Below are 16,874 nucleotides of genomic sequence, written 5' to 3' on the forward strand. Positions count from 1 at the left end.
ATACTTGGCTATGCTAACTTTTGCTGAGCCTTTCAACAGTTATAGCTTTCTTATTTTGGGATTTAGACACAGTTTGCATAACATATTGGAATAATCATACGTTCACGTCTTGGCTCCTCCAAATAATTAGCTGAATAATTCATCTTCAGTTTAAAAAAATAGTGTGTGGCTTTATTGTGAGGATCTAAGAAAACAGTACCTGTGAGCACTCTAACTGCCATAATTTATGACTGGGTTATAAAGAAATTGAGATTAAATGCAATAGGTCAAGACAGAAACATGATTGCAGTTAGGGTTTTTTTGGTAGGCTGGGTCAGATCTTGAGGGGATGGATCAACATGTTGGTGCTAAAAATACATTTACTCTTTTATGTAAAACCTGATGTCCAAAGAGCAAGATATTAGGACACATTGTAGGTAACTGGTGAGTATTGGCTATGGCATAGCAAAGAAGAACAAATATTTTCATCCTTACAGGTGAGCCAGACAGATAACAGTGAATTTATTAACATGAAACAGTCCTGTAGGCAGGGAAATCAAAAGTCATTGTTACAAAGACTGTCTCCAGAAAGCAGGTGTCCTGAATGACAGACAGGGTAAGTTTCACAAGCAAAACTCTACACTCTAATCCAGTTTGTTCAGGGAAGCCTCCAAAAGAAAGGCAGGCTGGCAGTTCTTAAAGGGACTGGAATCCCAGATAACTGATCTGGATGGAGACCTCACCTTAGTCCTGTTCTATCTCCAGCTCCTGTAAACTTGATGCTCTAACATTTACCCTATACACGTATGCAGACAAGCCTTGATATAGACAACTCTAATAAATGACAGGAGTCATCCTATCTTAACCTTGTACCTCTCTCATCGCTGCTCCATCACCATCCCCCAAAAGGGTACTTCTCCCAGCAGTATGCTTTTCAAATACAAACTAACCAATAGATAGCTCATAACTCCAGCCACCCCCTGTTTTGGGTTCTTACACTCCAGGCCACTATACACCTGCTTTAATTACCTCAGGGCCCGGTACCAAATAGCCCTATGCCCCAGAGCCTACTGAAATCATTCAAACTGGCCAATCCTAGCCCTGCTTACCCTGCCTCACCCATTATTTTCCACAGAAACCACAATTATGCCTTTCGTTTACATTTTCCCCACTTTGCCTTGTGACTGACCTGGTGTTTCCCTGCATTGTCCCCTGTCAAATGGCATACCTCCATTCTTGAGAGCTGTGAGAAATAAACTGTCTGTCCAAAGGTAGTCATTTCCTGATCCACTGGTCTTGTTAAACTTCAGATTTTCTATTAATATACTGTATTTTGAAACAAACTCAGGTCCTCATACAAGATAAAATGTCCAGTCCCCACAGATGGTATTTAAAGTGGGTCTAGACAATCAGAAATCTTGGTTTTCAACACTACTATCCAGATCACCAGCCCTTCTGCCTATGGGGAGTATTAGTTATAGGAACTGAAATGTGGGGACACATAGAACATCATTTTGAGAGAGGAAATCTGCAGAGAAGTTTGATTCTTTAACTTCGCATTATATAAGAAGATCCTTCAACTTTGCATTATATAAGAATTACTTATGAAGTTGTAATAGACAGATAGGCAGATAAATAGGCAGATTAAATACGCAAATCTTTCAGGATGGCCCATTTAATCAGCTCTTTAATCAACATCCACTGAGACTTCTATTCAGTGGATGTGGGCTGTGGCTTAGGAATCGCATAGCTCAACTTAATTCAAGGTCAGTTACACCCCCAAATTCAAGAGCCACTGATAAGGGGCCTCACTCTAGCACGCTTGCTCTTGGTTTTTCATCCACAAATAAGGGTTGGGAATTAGAAAACCCCCTAATAATCAAATACAACAAAAACATTTTTTGAATGAATGCTGACCAAGGATTTTTATAATCTCGGTGAAAGCATTTTCTTTATTATATTCCCATTTTTATTTGTTACAGGTATGTTTGCCCCATAGGGATTTGGAGGGGAAAACAGTTAACAATGTTCTATCCCTGAAGCATAAAACACAGAAAAGAAGCAAACTTACAGTAGCCTGTTGTTTTTCTGCTTTCTCAGTAGTCTCTTTAAGTTGATTTTCCAGGGCCTCCTGGAGAGACTTCATTTGTTCTCTTGTTGAATAGAAAATAGAGAGCAAAAGAGAGACATAACATAATTGTTATTTCTTATGTCCATTATGAAAGGAGGTTTTGCTGTTTATATCCATTTAGAAAGAGGTAAGTAGAATGTATAGAGACACAGTTAACCATATAAGATATATCTCAGGATTCTGGTAATAGAGTTTTCTTCCCCATGCAAGCAACTAAAAGTGAGCTTCATATAAAGGAAATTGCCTTGCTATTGTGTCTTATAAAAATCCCACTGTGTGACTCATCTGTGAGCTGCATAATGTGTTAAATCAAATCAATATAATAATTAGAGTAGGAAAGCTAATTTTAGTGACAGCATGACAGGATGTGAGCATACTGTTTAGAAAAAAATGTTACCACAGACTTGCTGATCAAATTATCATTCCCTTGGATGCTCCTAATTGACTAATTCTAAAGCACTGTGTTTTAGACAACCTGTATAAGGCCTAAGACTTTTTTAAAAAACAAAGAAAAAATGTATTCTAATATGAGAGCTGCCTAATTTATTGGGTATAGTAAGAGAAATATGCCTCTGCATATATATTCACATTGTTATCTCCAGCTCAGTAGGATATATAGATTCTGTCTCACTCATTAAAATTAAGTATTTTCATAAATATGCATTCCTCTCAAATGCTTAGGATTTATTCAGTCATGACAAATTGTATCATCTTTATGTGCCTTCATTTTATCACCTAAGCTACCACTTAAAAAGTTCAGATGTCAGATAAGTTAGTGCATGAGTGAGGTGGTATAGGTATATGTTCAGTATGGCTAGAAAAATAAACTCCTTCAAAGCAACAGCAACTAGCAAAGAGAAGCCTTTTCTGGTTTTACCAACACACACACTAATTTGAAATTCCCAAACTACTATCAGAAGTAAACTTCTGGAACAACAATATTTTCTTGATATGTAAGCATACAGAGAGACGAAGGGTAGGAGAATACACTCTTTGGCTCATTTTCTTCATCTATAAAATGGGCACAATGATAGAACTACCTAATAGGTTTGTAGTGAAGTTTAGAAGATATATATAAATGTAGGAAAAATACTTAGCAAATGTTTAGAAAACAATCACTTACTACATATGTGATCATTGTCACAACCACTGGCAATACTCAAGCTCCTTATGTCAATTCTCTGACCACCACATTCTGCACAACCACAAGAGGTCTTTTATCTAAAAGGATTTAATGATGCCCCCCAGATTTCTTACTCTAGAAACTCTTAGGTTCCACTCTCCATTTCAGGAAGGTTCATGAGAGACTGGTTGTTGGAATCAATTTGGATTTTGTTTATTAAGGCAAAATGTAATAGGGACAAGTTATAAAATAATTACAGTCACTTTGGTTCTTAGATGATTTATGCTTGTTTGGTTAAAGCTTTAACACACTTTTGCTTAAAGTGGATTTTAAGTCTCAGCTTCAATTACTGCCTCAAACAGGTTTCATTTATCAGAACTGCTCCACATATGGACACTTAAAATCTAGACTTCCATTACCATTTCTGATATTTTCCATACCAAGGATTTGTGGCATAATATAATATCTACATATATTGTAGGCTTCCAGTATACCAGGCACTATGAAAACTTCACATCAAACTGTAATTTTGTATTACAAATAGAAAACTAAAGCACAGAGAGGTGGTAGTATTGTGTTCTGGAGCTTATGTGCTCAAATTCTAGAGTCTTTATACTACGTCCACTGAAAGAGAGAGACAGAGAGAAAGAAAGGAAAGATCTACAATGTCAGCCCTAACATTGAAATCCTGAACAAGTACTGAATAAAAATGCAATTGAACTATTTTATTTCCAACTAAAAAAGTTACAATAAAATCTTACAATAATTATGATTATTTCTGGATTTTAAAATTCTAATTTTATACATTATTTGAAATTAAATTATATTATACATTTTATTTAAAATAAAATGTGTATATATGTGCATACATGTGTGTATGTGTGTGTGAATATATATATACATATATATATATACACACATACACATATATATTCAAAAATGCCCACATACTGACATCTATAGGCAATAGGGAGTAGGACAAAAACTAACCTTTAAAAGACATTAAAAACTGGAGAAGGTAGAAAATTTTGCACATTTTCATGGCAAGGAAATCTATCAGACAGAATAGCAAGTGGGCCTTTTGAAAGTGCTGAATCTCTCCACCTCCTCTTCTGCTTTTTCAGACTTATTTCTGCACATTCTCCCTGCTCTCATGCTTTAGGTGGTCCAAACCTCCTGTTTGACAGACTCGGTAAGTTCCGCTCCTATGAGAAATAGTTCTACTCCTTGTCAACTTGCATGTGAACCATTCCGCACCATCAACTGGAACTTGCACAAACTATATGGAGGTACACAAACTTCTAAGGAACCATTCGCTCCAGTGATATGGTGCTGTTTCTTAGATGTTGAGTACATTTTAGCATAGAATTTTATGGTTACAAAGGATTTTAAAAAGGTAGCTGTTTCTCACATCTTCCATCCCAAATTATAAATATAAAAAGACCACCAAATAATTCTACAGGAAGGTATTTTTCCCCCAGTGGTTACCAGTATGTATTGTCATAACATCACAGGCTTTCTTTTCATTTTCATAGAACTCGATAGAGTAAATATCCATTAGTACAGAGCCTCAGCATCTCCACCCACCAACCACTGAAAGAATAAAATGTTTTATTTGATTTTATTTCCAAGACATCTTTTCAGAAACTTCAGGGTACTTCTCCTATCCTCCAGGGTTTCTATTTTGTGGCTACATACTCTTATTCCTCATATAGCCTGGCTTAAGAGTCTCTCCATGAGACTGAGGACTCTCCTACAAATATTATCTAGGCTGTCTAAATATTTCTAGAAATGTAACAATGAAGAATCAATGCAATGTTCTCTTTCTTTCCCATGTAAAAGCCTGCATGTTTTATTTATTGTTCTGTCCCAACATGGAAGACTCTACAAAGAGTAAAAATTTTAAATGACTCTTGGTCTGTTCTGACGAGCTATTTCTATTGAAAGGAAAAGGTTGTTTATAATTCTCCAGTAACTCAGTGAACCACAAATACTTGTGTGATAGTGAGCATAGGTGTTTTAAAAGGTGGATTATTTCAAACCAATAAAATAATTTATTTTATTTTATTAATGATTTTTATTTTGTTCCATTGTAGTTGGACTTGGAGATAAAATCAATAAAATAAGTTGAAATGGGCTACTTTTGGAAACATGCTCATACACATATTTTATATGTGCTCTTTTTAATCATGGATTTTGGAGAGAATTTCATTGTTAAAGAAATAATAATTTTACTTAAATAATAAAAAGAGTCAACATAAGGCACTATATTTGATATTTTTAACATTTCATAGACATTGACAAGAGGTTTCTGGGTCAAGAGGCAAGGACAGTGAAGAAGATATAGGATGGTGAGAAGGGAATAAACAGTATAGCATCTGTCCACCTTTTTAACAGCTTTTTGTTTTGGATCATTAAACTGACTTGAAAGGGTATGGGTAACACACAGCAGAGCAAATTCCAATTAATACAATTCTCAGCAATTTACCTAAGCATTTTTGAGCAACAATTTCCTTTTTACTGAATGGGGATAGTAATATCTACTCTGTAAGATAATTGTGGTGTTAAAACAAGAGAAATATGTATAAAGCATCTAACAGAGCAGAGACTCTTGTAAATGTATAAGAAATAACAAATGTTACCTTGGTTCTACCTTAAAATAACTTGCTTTTTTTTTTAAGACACCATTTCAAGTCATATAGCTTGTTTTTTTTTTGTTTTTTTTTTTTTTGGTTTTTTTTTTTTTTTGCTATTTCTTTGGGCCGCTCTTGTGGCATATGGAGGTTCCCAGGCTAGGGGTCCAATCGGAGCTGTAGCCACCGGCCTACACCAGAGCCACAGCAACTCGGGATCCGAGCCGCGTCTGCAACCTACACCACAGCTCACAGCAACACCGGATCCTTAACCCACTGAGCAAGGGCAGGGACCGAACCCGCAACCTCATGGTTCCTAGTTGGATTCGTTAACCACTGTGTCACGACAGGAACTCCCATATAGCTTGTTAATACTGCATAGATAGCTAGCTCATAATTCACTTCCTTCAAAAATAAACAAGCCAGCACTGATACAATTGTTCTAATTCTCCTTTGTTACTAATGATTACCCCATTCCTTACCACCCCCACCATAATCACCATGATCAAGTTTTGATACTATTAAAAATGTCCAGAGTTCCCATCGTGACTCAGCGGAAACTAATCTGACTAGTATCCATGAGGACTCAGGTTCGATACCTGGCATTACTCAGTGGGTTTAGGTTCCAGTGTGGCCATGAGCTGTGGTGAAGGTCATAGACATGTCTCTGATCTGGTGTTGCTGTGGCTGTGGGGTAGGATGGAGGCGATAGCTCCGTTTTGACCCCTAGCCTGGGAACTTCCATATGCGGCAGGTGCGGCCCTAAAAAGACACACACACACACACACAAAAGTCCCACTGAGGTCAATGTTATTGGATCTGTTTACTGATGGACAGACTTATATGGGTCCATCTTACTAAGATAATAGAAGAAAGTATTCCAGATCCTTAAAAATTGAATTAAGATCTGCAGACAAGTAGCATCATATCAGCAGCACCCATCATCAGAGAACTGAGAAATGCAGATTCTCAAGTGCCACCCTACATTTATAAGAATCTGCATTTGAACAAGATTTTCATACATTCAAGTATAAGTAATAATATAAATAAATGAATGCATTTACAATGAACTTATTCTTGTGAAGTCTCTGAAGAAAGTCTGCGGAAAAAAATGAGAAAATAAAAGGAAAACAAAGTCTTACCTTTGTTTCTGACCTATTTCCAGAAGCTTCTGAACATCTGTTTTTGCAGATTTCTCATCATTTTTCAAATTCTGATAAAAAAGTGGGAAGAGTAAGTCTTATTCAGGTGATAAACTGAAGAGCACTTTAGCTTTGTGTCTATGCACAAGGTGTGGCTGCATTTTTGCCCTGAAATAATAATGTGCAAACAAGGCTGTTATGGTCCCCATGGCTCTGAGAATGCACAATTTATGACACCAACTAGTGAAAATGCTACACAGTGAGTGAAAGAGAAATGAACTGAGTGTCAGCCTTCAATGGAGGAGAAACCACTCTCCAAATATCTAGGTCTTACAAGTAAATATAAAATATATTTTCTTCTCTTCATTTGAACTTTTTACTATGTTATCTGCAGTCATGTCAAACTGGATCTGGCATAGTTTCTATAAACACAAGGGAACATAAAACATCTCCCTAAATAAGCTAAGTAATAATCATTCAAGATCAAAGCAATCAAAGGGCATGTACCTTTTTGGTATTATCTTTTTATTATTTATGAGTAATACATTAGAATACATAGAAAAACTAGAGTCATCTAAAATTCTAACTGTTCTGTATACAAAATATATTAAGGAACGAAATGCCATCTCAGTCATTAATGTTTATTTATGGGCAATTCAGCACTGATAGACCATGAATTAAAAGAGAAAAGCCCACTGAGCTTTTCTCATCAGAGAATCTGTAATGAAACTTTCCCAATGAGCCTCCATGTCCATACTCAGTGAACTATTTAACAGGGTAACCTATCCTTCTTGATGTTAAAAGTTGAAGCAGAGACAATCATATTATTTACAAGAAAAGCATCTGTGACAAGTAAGTAACTGACAATAACAAAAATGACAAAAGCTCTGTTTAATTAATATTTAACAACAAAGGCATGGTGTCTGCATTCTCCAATTTTTTAACCTAATGCTAGAAACAATTTTCATGTAGTAAGTGTTCTGATAGTAATATGGTGGGGTGAACTTCAAAAGAGAAGCACCTTCTCTAAATTGGCTGAATGAAGTCATATTAGGAAGCAGCCAGTAAAAAGTGCTCTGTTTATTTGGAAAAAGTAGCTTGACATAAAATACAAAAAAAGCAGGTTGGGTGTGAGTGGTAGCACTAATCATGGGTTTACAGTGCAAAGTACATCATGGCCATATGACCTGGGGTGGGTCACAAAATCTGCCCTTTGGCTTTCCTATCTGATAAACAGGGATAAGAATTTTGCAGACCCTACATTAGATAATTATTGGAAAACTCAAAGGGAATAAGATATGTGTGAAATCATTTGGTAAAAAGTATAAGAAAGTATGCTTATTCATTTGTCTGCTATACTCTGGGTATGCTGAAGGAAATCAAGACTAAAAGGGCACCAGTCTATCCTCAAGAAATTTAAAGAAATAAAACACATGAGATAAAGAAATGAAAAGGTCAAAAGGGCAGGTAAACATATAGGAGTCTGCAAGGGATATCCAATTAGAAGATCAGGAGAGCACTTGATGATTATTTCCCCAGAAATGTCCAGAGAAGTGTGATGCATGTCTTAGAAAATAATTTTCATGTTTTTAAGGATACTAAAGATTTATATATCGACTAATTAATCAAACCCCCCCCCTTTTTTTTTTTGGCTTTTTAGAGCTGCACCTGCAGCACATGGAGATTCCCAGGCTAGGAGTTGAATCGTAGCTGTAGCTGCCAGCTTACACCACTGCCAAAGCAATGCAGGATCTGAGCCATGTCTGCAACCTACACTACAGCTCACAATAGCAATGCTGGATTCTTAGTCCACTGAGTAAGGCCAGGGATTGAACCCAGGTCCTCATGGATACTGGCAGGGTTTGTTAAGCGCTGAGCCACGACGGCCACTGCAACACAATGTTTATTGATTGATCTGTATTACCATGCCATCCAGGTGCTATGGTTACAGAGATGAACAAGACTTTCAAATCTCATGTTTTCATGAACCCCCACTGGGAAAAAAATGTGTACAATGGGCAATATGGTTATTTACCATGAGTTTGAAGCACTGAATCACTATTAGATGCCTGACTTAGGGATATTTCTGTGGCCCATTGACATAGGAGTCTAGTTTCCTCATTTTACAATGAATAAAATATTATCTAAATTTTGGAAGAGACTGTTAAGGAGGTTTAATAAGAAAAAAGAAACAACCAAAAATTCATCCTGCACAGTGGCTAGCACAAAATAAATAAAAGGTATTTTAAAAACTGCAATTATATTTAGTTAACTGAAGTGTTTCCTTTTCAAAAAGGCAACTCCACAAAATTATACATTTATTTCAAGTAATTTCCTAGGCTGAAATTAGATGTCTTAACTTAGGCTACTAATATAGAGAGACTGAATGTCCTGGAAATATTGTGAATACTGACCCTTCATGGGTCTTTATTTCAACATATGCTTGAAAAATGTTTAATGTGACAGTCCTTCCACACCTCTGAAAAGGTACAGTTGTCTTAAATATTCTTCACAGTCTAATAAAACTTGTGAATTTCTATGTGTCTATGAGGTGCAGTTCTGGCATCAGTCTCCTATGGAAATCAACATGCACCCATTTTCATTCCAGTCAGTGCGGCCCTAATGCTCTGTGTACTTCAATCATGGAACTGCTATTCCTGCACTGTCACCATCTTGCTACTTGTCACTGTGTCTTATTGGAGTTTGACTGATTTTTCTATTTTCATGTTCTCAGGATGTAATACAACTTCTGGAACAAGAGCTTCAGTATTTAGGTTAAAAGTAACATATCTGCCTCCTAATTTTCTCTGTGCTTTTTTTTTTTTTTTTTTTAACCTTTTTGCCTTTTCTAGGGCTGCTCCTACGGCATGTGGAGGTTCCCAGGCTAGGCGTCTAATCAGAGCTGTAGCCACCAGCCTACACCAGAGCCATAGCAACATGGGACCCGAGCCACGTCTGAAACCTACACCACAGCCAACGCCGGATCCTTAACCCACTGAACAAGGCCAGGGATTGAACCCACAACCTCATGGTTCCTAGTCAGATTCGTTAACCACTGTGCCAAGACGGGAACTCCTCTCTGTGCTCTTAAGGTTTCCTTTCTCTTAATTCTGTTTTCCCACCTATAAAATAAGACTCATGATAATCACAGCATAATCAGCAGATGAAAATTAAATAAACACTGGGAGAAGAGTACCTAACATGAGACCGTGTTTAATAAACTATAGTGGTTACTATCATCATTATCAGAGAAAGCTAAGAACATCGGTGACTATACATGGTGTAGAAACATTTGGTTCAATAATAACTAACAGAAAGGCCCTGGAATCAGGGCACTGCCTGGATTTAACCTCTGGTTTACTTTGTAACATTCAGGCATGATTCCTCATGAGTAACAAGAAAAATAATCACATTTATAGTATCTACTCTCATTGTTATATTATGAGAATTAAAGCCTGTAATATATATGAAAGCTTTTAGTGCATAGTATGTATACAATAAGTATAATGTTAAAGACAAATATTAAAATACATTCTTAGTTGTTTCAGAAAATTTCTTATCAGATATAGATGTCTTTGGTTTTTGACTGATATTTCACTGAGTGCCTATTATGTTTTCACAGACAACACTCTCTAAGGCTTTTACCTACTTTACTAATAAGGTTTATTAAAGCATTTTCAGAACTATCCTTTGAGGAATTTAAAGTTTTCTTCTAGAGATCATTTCTATATTCATTTAACTCTTGGCCATAATTACTCTTCATCGTTTGTAATATAAAAAAACACAGGGGTCAAAATGATCTTAGAAGCTCTGTGAAATTCATGACTTTGCCAAGCACACACAATTTTCTCATTCCTGAATTTGCAAACCACAGATTCTCAGACTGCATTTCAAATGGTATTTCTTCTCAAAGCTCATGCAACAATAATAATAATAGTAATAATAACTCCTATGTTCAAACACAGAAGTATATTTTGAACTGGTGAAAAATGCAGACGTCTTTATGTGTTAATTTACTAAGACAAACAAGTTGACTCTTTATCCTTTGCAGCTGAGAAAATTTGTTTTCATCTTACCTGAAGGTTGACTTTAATTCCATCAAGTTCTCTTGATGTCTTTGTCAGCTGATGGAGGATGGTGCTTCGCTCCTTAAAGACCTGCTTCAGCTGCTTTTCCAGCTCTTCATAGTCCTGTCTAACACAGAAAGAAAAGGCATGAGAGCCCCCAAATGCTTCCACTTGGCTCTAGCCACTTTGGCCATGATCATAAACCCTTGCATTTTAAGCAAAGTCTGATGAATTGAAACCCTAATTACCAGGGTGTTTGTTTTTATTAGTTCATCTAAAAGAAGAAAATTGAAAAGCCAGTTTTATAAAAGAAAGGTTTCATTTTGCATTGAGGTCTGTCCCAGCTCCAGAAAGGTTCCGGAGCAACACTGCATATCTTTTGCCTGTATAACAGTTTATCAGATACCTCTTGGAAAATAGGTATTTTCCATATTATCACACTTTTTTCTAAGGTCCTTGAAGTTTTACAGCAAGAGATATGAATTGAACCAATGTGGCTCATAGATATAGACAGGTTCTGACATTGGGGGACAAACCTGGGGTTGAACCAGAACAGAATGTAGGGGCTTTGCTTCACACTTGATTTGTAGGAAAGGAAGTGCATTTTTCACCCCTTTCCAAATATAGCTAAGAATCTACTGCTGTTAAAGAAGTACTGGAAGAAGCACAATACCTCTAAAAATCAATAAATAAACACAGGGATTATGGTGAAATCTGAACAGACTTGTTAACCATTACATGAATTAAAGCTTTATTTATCTTGGTATCATATGTGTATGTATATATATATATATATATATATGTATGCATACATTTTTTTATTTTTTCACATGGTTTTCATGAGATAAGACTGATATTATAATTCTAATGTTGCCACTACGAAAGACTGGGTTCAGAAAAATTAAGTTACTACCCTAAGGTCCAATTCAAGGAGTGACTGAGTAAGTAGTATGCATGTTTGTGTATGCATGTATGTTTGTATATGTTATGCTGAGTGTGTTTGTGGAGGGGAAGAATCTAGACAAAGGAACAGATAATTGCCAGTGCATGCTAGAACTATACTCCATAGGGGAAGATTAAAATGATTAACTGGAGCACAGAAGAGATTAGAGATTACAGGTGCTAATCCAGGGAAGACTTCCTGATAAAAGTAATATAAAATATATATGTTTTGAAAGATAAACAGAAATTAGCTACATAAGGGGAAGGGGAGGAGTAGAAGGGACTGGGAGTTTGGGTTAGTAGACACAATCGATTAGATTTGGAGTAGATAAGCAATGAAATCCTTCTGTACAGCACAGGGAACTGTATCTAGTCACTTGTGATGGAACAGATGGAGTATAATGTGAAAAAAATAATGTATATATTTATGTGCGTGTGTGTTGTGTGTGTGTGTGTGACTAGGTCACTTTGCTGTAGAGTAAAAACTGACAGAACACTGTAGACCACCTATAATGGAAAAAATCATTAATTGAAAATAAATAAAAAGTAAAGAAAGTTTTATTTTAAAAAAAGAAATTAGGTACATGAAAGGGGAAAGCATGTATAAATACTAATGAAAATAAGCTTTAATGAATTAAAATTTAAGTGTATAAATATCAGAAGTTCGGGAGTAGGAAAAGGGGGTTAAGAGCTTTGTTGCTGAAAGGAGGATGTGAAGAGACAAGGCAAAAGTATGCAAACTCAAATGAAGGTTAGGAGTGTGTGCACGCTTTACAAACAAGAGGAAGTAATTGAAGGGTGTTAAGTAGGGAGAGGTATGGTCAACTTTATGTTTTGGAAAGATTTCCCTGGCTAAATATTGAAGAATGCATTGGAGGGTGGAAAAACATGGAGAAAAGTAGGCTGTTAAGTCTGTGATAATCTAGGTAAAGGACAGTACTGGCCAAAATTACATGAGAAGCAATAGAAACAAGTAAGCTTGGAATTATTTCAGCAAAATATATAAAGTTGAATCAATAATATATAATTAATTAAAAGAAATTGCAAGTGTGTGTATTATGGGGAAAGAGTGGGAAGGAGTTTGTTATTATTATTGTCATTTATCTGGTTTATGCAATGGCGGAACACAGCCCTTCACGGAGAGAGAATTCACAGTATAAACAGTTTTTTTCGTGAAAGTTAGATTGACAAGTTCAATTTTAAACCTATAGGAAAATGTCCCAAACTCTCTAATGTTTAGTTCCTTTGTCTGTAAAATGCAGTGTTACACAACCTCACCCTGATTGCTAGGTGTTAGATGGAGCAACTTATGTGATTCATATTAAATTTAAAAATTTATTTACGACTGAGAAATTTAATAAATTTACAATCTTTCTGAAAAATTATAAAGGATCTAGGGGTTTCCCATTGAGCCTCAGTGAGGCCATATAGTCTCCGTGAGGATGCAGGTTTAGTCCCTGGCCCTGTTCAGTGGGTTAATGATCTGCTGTCGCCGCTAGGTGTGGTATAGGTCATAGGTCTCAGGTCACTACCCTGGGAACTTTCACATGCCGCAGGTCTTAGATCCCTACCCTGGGAACTTCCACATGCCTCAGGTGTGGCAGCAAAAATAAATAAATAAAGGAACTGGGACTACCAGTGGTTTTAGTTGTAATTAATAAATGTATGCTATCTACAACAGGTTTCTATTATAATTCTTAACTTTTTCTGATTTTTTAATTGCAAGTTTTTAGCACTATTTACATTCTTCTCATTTGAAGAAAATTAGAATGCTCCACCGCAAGAATCTCAACATTTCTTCCTGGCCTTGGGGTTTTCACTGATGAATATTAATTAGCCAATAATCGGACATGTATTAATGCCCTAGGTTTCTTTCCAGTCTCACTAGTAAAGTCAAGTAACGAACAGAAAGACACATCATCATTACTTCTAATTATAGAACTTTACTTCATGGCCTGATTTGTTTCTCCTGACCATTTGTGACTAGAAATATATCTCCAAAATTATCTTAAGTGACCACAGTGTTAGATTACATGCATTGATAATGTATTATATGCAAGATGGTCTTATACATATTCATCCAATCTTCAGAACAACTCTATTAGATAAGCATTAGTATTAAAAAGTACTAGTATTAATCTCATTTTACAGCTGAAGAACTTGAATCAATAGGAATAGTGACATCCAAAAACATATTAAGGAAGTGGCACATTAATCATTTCCCAGTGTCTAATGCCTTTGCCATTACACTGTAAGAACATACTGATTGGCTAGGATCTTGTTAAATATTCACTGTGCCCATCACAGAACTTACTGTGTACTATTTTCATCACTGTCACCTATATAAGTTTTCAGTACTGGATTTATTTATCATTTATTATTTGTCTTTAAATAAAATCACGAATAGAATTTCCTTTGTTATTACTTACATTAATTTTTATCTTATTTTGTTGTTTGCTTTTTAGGGCTATACCCACGGCATATGGAAGTTCCCTGGCTAGGGATTGAAACGGAGCTACAGCTGCCAGCCCATACTCACAGCCACAGCAATGTGAGATTGGAGCTGTATCTGCAACCTGCACCACAGCTCATGGCAATGCAGGATCACCGACATACTGAGTGAGGCTAGGGATCAAACCTGCATCCTCATGGATACTAGTCGGATTTGTTTCTGATGCACCTCAATGGAAACTCCTGCTTATATTCGTTTTTGGCTTTCAAATAACTTCATGAAGAAAGAGAAACCAATTTAAGTTCCTTTATTTTCTGGCCAATTCACTAAGAGCCATGGGGATATATTTTATCAGAAAAATACAGGCAGAAGTGTTTATAGAACCACTCTAGATTCCATCATTCAAAGCCCTTATGAAAGGGGAAATTACATTACTCTGTAGAAGTAACTCACCTTAACGGAAGCATTGGTTAGCATCTTATCAGATCTTACATTTACGGATGAGTGCATAATTTTCTTTCAATATATGTTATTTTTCCTCCATACTATAAAACAAAAAATACAATCCTCATGCAGTTATGTTTTGCAACTGGCTTGTCTTGGAGTTCCATGTTTACATGTATTAAAATCCATTATGCCTGTATATAACATATTTTACCACTGGACATGTAAGGTAGTTTTAATTTTTATTTCTCTCTTAAAAAGTAATGAAGTCCATATAAGTGGGTAAAAATATATATTATCCTAAAAGTTTCTATGACATATGTTCCTAGAAGTGGAAATATTTCACTGCAAAGTTAACATGTTAATTTTGATAGGTGCTAGTAAATTGCTGTCCTGTAAACTTGGCTAGTCTGTACATCTATTATCAGTATATTCTGATATTCTCCTCAACACTTTCCACCTGAACTGAAGATTGTTCTCCTTCCTTTATAGAATATTTGTTGATGGCATGAGTGGACAACACTATCCTCTTTCTGCTATAATTTCCAATCACTTCTTTAGAAAGATTGGTTTCATATATATACACACACACATATATATACATATTAGTTTTTTTAATATAACATGGTTTTTTTTTTCATTATAGTTGGTTTACTGTGTTCTGTCAATTTTCTAAGGAAGTTGGGGTTAATACATGTATGGTTATATTTTTATTACTTTAATTGGCATGTGTATTTCTTCCTCTATAAGTTATTTGCTTATGCCTTTTACCTATTTATATTTTTGATTAGTTATTGTATTAATTTGCTGGGGCTGCTCTAGCAAAGTACCATAGGATGGTTGGCTCAAACAACAGATATTTTGTCTCTCAACTCTATAGTCTAGAAATTCAAAATCAAGTTGTTGGTAGAGTTAATTTCTTATAAGTGCTGTGGGAGAAGAATCTATTTAGGGATCTTTCCTTGGCTTGCATATGATTGTCTTCTCCCTGTATTTCTTCACACTGTCTTCTATGTGTGACTTCATGACCAAATTTTTGCTTTTTATAAGGACACCTGTAATACTGATTTAGAGCTCACTCTAATGACCTCACTTTTTTTAACTTCTGTAAACACTCTTCACCAAATGATGTTACATATGACTGGGGGTTAGGCCTTCAATTCATACATTTTGGGAGGACACAATTCAACCCACAGAATGAACCTGAATTTCATTCATATTCTGAAGCTTAAACACCCCAATGACTCTTCAACCTGAGTTTGAAAAATTAATGCTATTGTAAGGCACAGGATTTTGGAATAATTTGTAATACAGCAGTATCAAAACAAAAACCTTGTCTCATGAATGCATTCATTGAGATGATTCATTTTCTTTTATACCATTAATGTGCTGAGTTACATTGATTCATCTTAGGTGTATAATTAGTGATTGCATGAAATAAGTTTCTCATTATTGAAATGAATTATTATACATAATTCTGTTAGATTATTAATATTTTGTTTAGGATATTTACAGTTACTCTAACGGGAGAAATATATCTGTAAATTTCCTTTCTCATCAAGTCCTTATCAAGCTTAGGATCTAGGTTACATTTAGTTCATGAGACAAACTGGGAAGTATTCCCTCTTTTCCTATTATATGAAATGATTGTGTATAACCGATAACATGTAAGATCATGTTGTCTGCAGTACCATTTGTGGGAAGGTGTTTACAGATTCATTGCTTCAACATATTTTTAACTATTCCTATATCTTAATTGCCCTTCTGTCAACATTAATAAGACACATTTTTTTTCAGGAATTTGTCCATTTCAGCATTCTGGTTATCAGAAATTTGGTCTGTGTGCAACTGGGCAGTTCTCTTGGCTGGGCTTAGTCTTGCCTCCTTGGTGATTTCCTGGTCAACTAAATGGCTCTGCACTGTGATTGACATAAAGCCAGTTTATGAGTGAAGGCTACAGT

The 16,874-nt window shown here is 35.7% G+C and overlaps 1 protein-coding gene across 1 annotated transcript in view; it reads right to left on the reverse strand.

Moving 5' to 3' along the window:
• The window catches only part of LUZP2 (leucine zipper protein 2), a 533,060-nt gene that overhangs the window by 287,961 nt on the left and 228,225 nt on the right, over window positions 1–16,874 (reverse strand). The window contains exons 2-4 of the mRNA XM_003122913.6: window positions 11,085–11,202; window positions 7,009–7,079; window positions 2,051–2,132 (exon numbers count right to left, since the gene is read on the reverse strand). Of these exons, the coding sequence (XP_003122961.6) occupies window positions 2,051–2,132; window positions 7,009–7,079; window positions 11,085–11,202 (271 nt within the window). The remainder of the gene's footprint in view (window positions 1–2,050; window positions 2,133–7,008; window positions 7,080–11,084; window positions 11,203–16,874) is intronic.

This window comes from Sus scrofa, chromosome 2 (assembly GCF_000003025.6).
Source record: "Sus scrofa isolate TJ Tabasco breed Duroc chromosome 2, Sscrofa11.1, whole genome shotgun sequence".
NCBI lineage: Eukaryota > Metazoa > Chordata > Mammalia > Artiodactyla > Suidae > Sus > Sus scrofa.